At 32.6% G+C, this 3,479-nt stretch overlaps 1 protein-coding gene across 1 annotated transcript; it reads right to left on the bottom strand.

The window, feature by feature from the left end:
- Positions 1-587: 587 nt before the first annotated feature.
- LOC131612292 (acyltransferase GLAUCE-like) lies at positions 588-3,166 on the bottom strand. The gene is made up of 2 exons (XM_058884097.1): positions 2,655-3,166; positions 588-1,625 (listed from the first exon to the last, which is right to left on the bottom strand). The coding sequence occupies exons 1-2, from the start codon at positions 3,108-3,110 to the stop codon at positions 741-743; spliced, it is 1,341 nt and encodes a 446-aa protein (XP_058740080.1). The 5' UTR covers positions 3,111-3,166; the 3' UTR covers positions 588-740.
- Positions 3,167-3,479: the final 313 nt, after the last annotated feature.

Here is a 3,479-nt window from a genome sequence, read left to right as displayed (position 1 = left end):
ATGTCCTCACCTAAGGGGATCCCTTTAGACCGCCTCATAAGAGGCAACATTGAAATTTCGCCTAAAGGGAGATATCTCCTCTCCCTATGATTTTCCTATCGCCGCCAGTGGGAAACGTGGGATAAGACATTTATGGGGAAGAGAGAAGTCGGGGTCAATAACTGATCCACAACTTCCTGGAAAATAGGGATTCAATGATCCACCAATGATTGAGGGGGATGTGACCCTTTCCAAGAGAATCCCAGGCCCTAAAGACCTTTATAAATACATCTCCTATGTAGGAGAAAAGGACAGGTCTTAAGACATACACATAATTACACCCTAAAGCATAGTGTTTATCCAAGATCAACTCTCATATGATCACATCCCTCAGAAGCTTATACCTAAGCATAATATCCATCAACATGGTCTCTCACCTCACATGAGAAGCACCCCTAAATCGTCTTAAACACTAGTGTACATGGTTTCTCGCTGTCGTGGGCAAGCCCTAACCACCATACAATGTTATAAACCTATTAAGGCCTCGGAGTCCCCCTGCCCTTGCAGGAGGAACACCCACACTAGTACTTTTTAACAAGTGCAACATATAAATCAAGCACATAAAGCATTAAATAAACTATTGATGCATCACATCAATATGTCATTACTTATTACAACCTGATTATTTTTTATTATGTATACCACTAACCATGTCATAAAGGAAATACATTTAGTTTTCACACATTCATAAATAGATCAAATTAAAACGTATAAAAGAGTCTTTGAAAATTTTCCATTTCTTTAGGAGGAAGAGCCACTATAATATTCACCCCATCATCACCACCAACTTCACTTGATCCATGAAAATGAGGAAATAATAGTATAATATCCTTCCTACGATACACCACTGGACAACAATACTTAAGTTTTCCCCATGGATACTCCACTTTTTCAAACCCTAATCTCCACCACGAAGACACCAAAATCTCCCCATTTGGAAAACCATTATACAACTCTCCCCAATCAACAATTGACTTCACATACTCATCATTCATTCTTCTTGATCCTTCCCTAACCATCTCCACCAACTTTGAGAATTCGCATTCCTTTAATTCCCCACACTTCATTGTAGCGTAAGCAGTTAAAACCGCATTCCCCGTATAAACTTTCGGCAATGGAGGATTCAATCTAGACCGTATATCAACAGCATATAATATAGTTGATAACTTATTAGAATCATATGTGCCAGATAATGTCTTGCATCTCCATAGATGCGCACTAATGACATTAAAACTGGTGACATGAATGTTGTCGTTATCCTTTGCTTTTTCCTTAAGATTGTTGATATGTTTAGAGCCTAGATGAAAAACCTTAAAGTCAAGTTCTTCTGAGGAGGCTTTAAAGACACTATGTTCAGTTGCAAAAGGTATATTATCGAACTTGACCATCTCAGGGTGGAGGAAGCTGACACGTGGAGGAAATCGTGCGGCTAAGAGTTGTCTGTCATGGAAAGGTGTGACGGTCAGTGGTATGTTAGCAGCCAATGAAGAAAGATTGTCCAAGAATGTTTTGAAGCTATGTCCATCAAAGGCTAAATGGTTTCTTGTGAAGCCAATGGCGAAACCACCACACTTGAAGGATGTAAGCTGTGAAGTAAAATAATACAACATAACCAAGTCATTAGTTTCGAGTTAAAAATATTTGGAACGAAAAATTATTGAGATGATGAATACGTATGTATAATTTTTGTCAAAGAGTGTAATTAATTAAATATCTATACTATAGTACTAATAGTAACATATGTAATTTAAATAATCGTTTATACATAAGTAAAAAAAGAATTCAGCAACATTTTTACACAATTGAACAAGTAAAATAAATGTGTTACATCAGAGAAGAAATTATCCCTTAAATATATTTAATTAGAATGTGGCGGATTCAAATACATTTTTTTAATTAAATGTTTATGTCGTTAGACGTGTTTCAACTATTCTAAATAAAAATCAAAAGGGTCAACGGATCATTTTAGACTTGTGACACACTTTTGTGAGAGATACACAACACATTCACCCAAAATCTTAAGAGGATAGGTATGTAGATTCTTTCACTTATAAAGTATTTTATGTTTTCTTTTTTAATCATTGCGAGATTTCTTCCTTACAGTTGATTCTTAACAATATTGAATTTTATTATTCGTTAATATCTTTTTAATATAATTATTACTTTATCTTTATTTATTTATTTTAATCAAAATCGCTTATTTTTATTTTAAAATATTAATTTTTAATGATTAAAATAATACGTTATGAATGATGCGCACAATAATATAATAATCTGATCGTATATAGTTAAAAAAAAAAGATTTTATTCTAAAAATAATAATAATAATTAGTTTGAGTTTTTTTTGTTTTGTTTAATAAATCTAAAATTTATCATACAATCAAAAAAGTATCATTAAATTTTATTATAGAAACAAAACAAATACTTTTAAAACAAAACAAAAGCACATTAGAGCTGAACCTTAAATACTTTTAAAACAAATATTTACTTTATTTATCTTTCAAAACAAGTAAAACGTTTTTTTACCTTAAAAAACTTTGATGTGTGCACTCTTTTCTTATAAGATTGGATATGAGTTAAGGAAGATAAATTGGTGAAAATGAACATATTTGTACCTGGACAACACATAGTGGTATATCACCTATCTTAAGAAAATCTTTAGTGTTATGAACAAATTGTGCAAAAGCTTGATTAGGATAAGCCAAGTCTCCAATTTGACCCAACATGTACTCACTAGAAGCCACAACAAAGCCAACACCTTCTGAATTGCAATCTATCTCCAACCTATTGGTTTCAGAGTTCTTCTTCAATCTTCCAGCAAGGAAGTCATAAGCCACTAGAGTATCTTCTAGAGCTTTTTTCAACTTCTCGGTCACGATTTGAGGAGGAAAATCTTTGTTGGCTTCGAAGAATTGAACCATTTCTACATCGAAATTGAGGACCTTGTCTATGTTTGATAAAAACATGGATTTGTTCTCGGTTTGTTTTGATGGAAAAACCATTGATGTTTTGTGGATTGTCACCTTCATGTCTTGAAGATGAGGTAGAGTTTCTTGGCTAGTGGTTCCCATTCTCGGTTGAAATATGATATGTGTGTTATTGTGGCATATAAAAGATGGTTGGATATTTGAGATGAGGCAGGCATATATATATATATATATATATATATATATATATATATATATATATATATATATATATATATATATATATAATATGCACTGATAGTATAAAAAAGCTTCTGTAGATATATTTTCGGAAACATTTTATTTATAAAAAAATTGGTTTACATCAACGGAAGCGTGAAACTTTGGAAGATTCCAAATTAATTGAGGAAATCTCAAATTAAATGAAATATTTCTTAGCTATATCTACGAAAGGTTTTGAAATCTCAAATTAATAGAGCGTTCCGCAGATGTACCTGCGGAACATTCTGTTAT

Source organism: Vicia villosa, linkage group LG6 (assembly GCF_029867415.1).
Source record: "Vicia villosa cultivar HV-30 ecotype Madison, WI linkage group LG6, Vvil1.0, whole genome shotgun sequence".
Taxonomy (NCBI): domain Eukaryota; kingdom Viridiplantae; phylum Streptophyta; class Magnoliopsida; order Fabales; family Fabaceae; genus Vicia; species Vicia villosa.
The sequence above is the reverse complement of the archived record's forward strand: the minus strand, read 5'-3'. Positions and strand labels throughout refer to the sequence as shown.

What these genes read in the sequence shown, in the direction of transcription:
- LOC131612292 (XM_058884097.1), bottom strand. Translation starts at nt 3,110, where the DNA reads ATGGGAACCACTAGCCAAGAAACTCTACCTCATCTTCAAGACATGAAG. An exon ending in TACCACTATGTGTTGTCCAG is followed by an intron (nt 1,626 to 2,654) that starts GTACAAATATGT and finishes TTTACTTCACAG; the next exon opens with CTTACATCCTTCAAGTGTGG.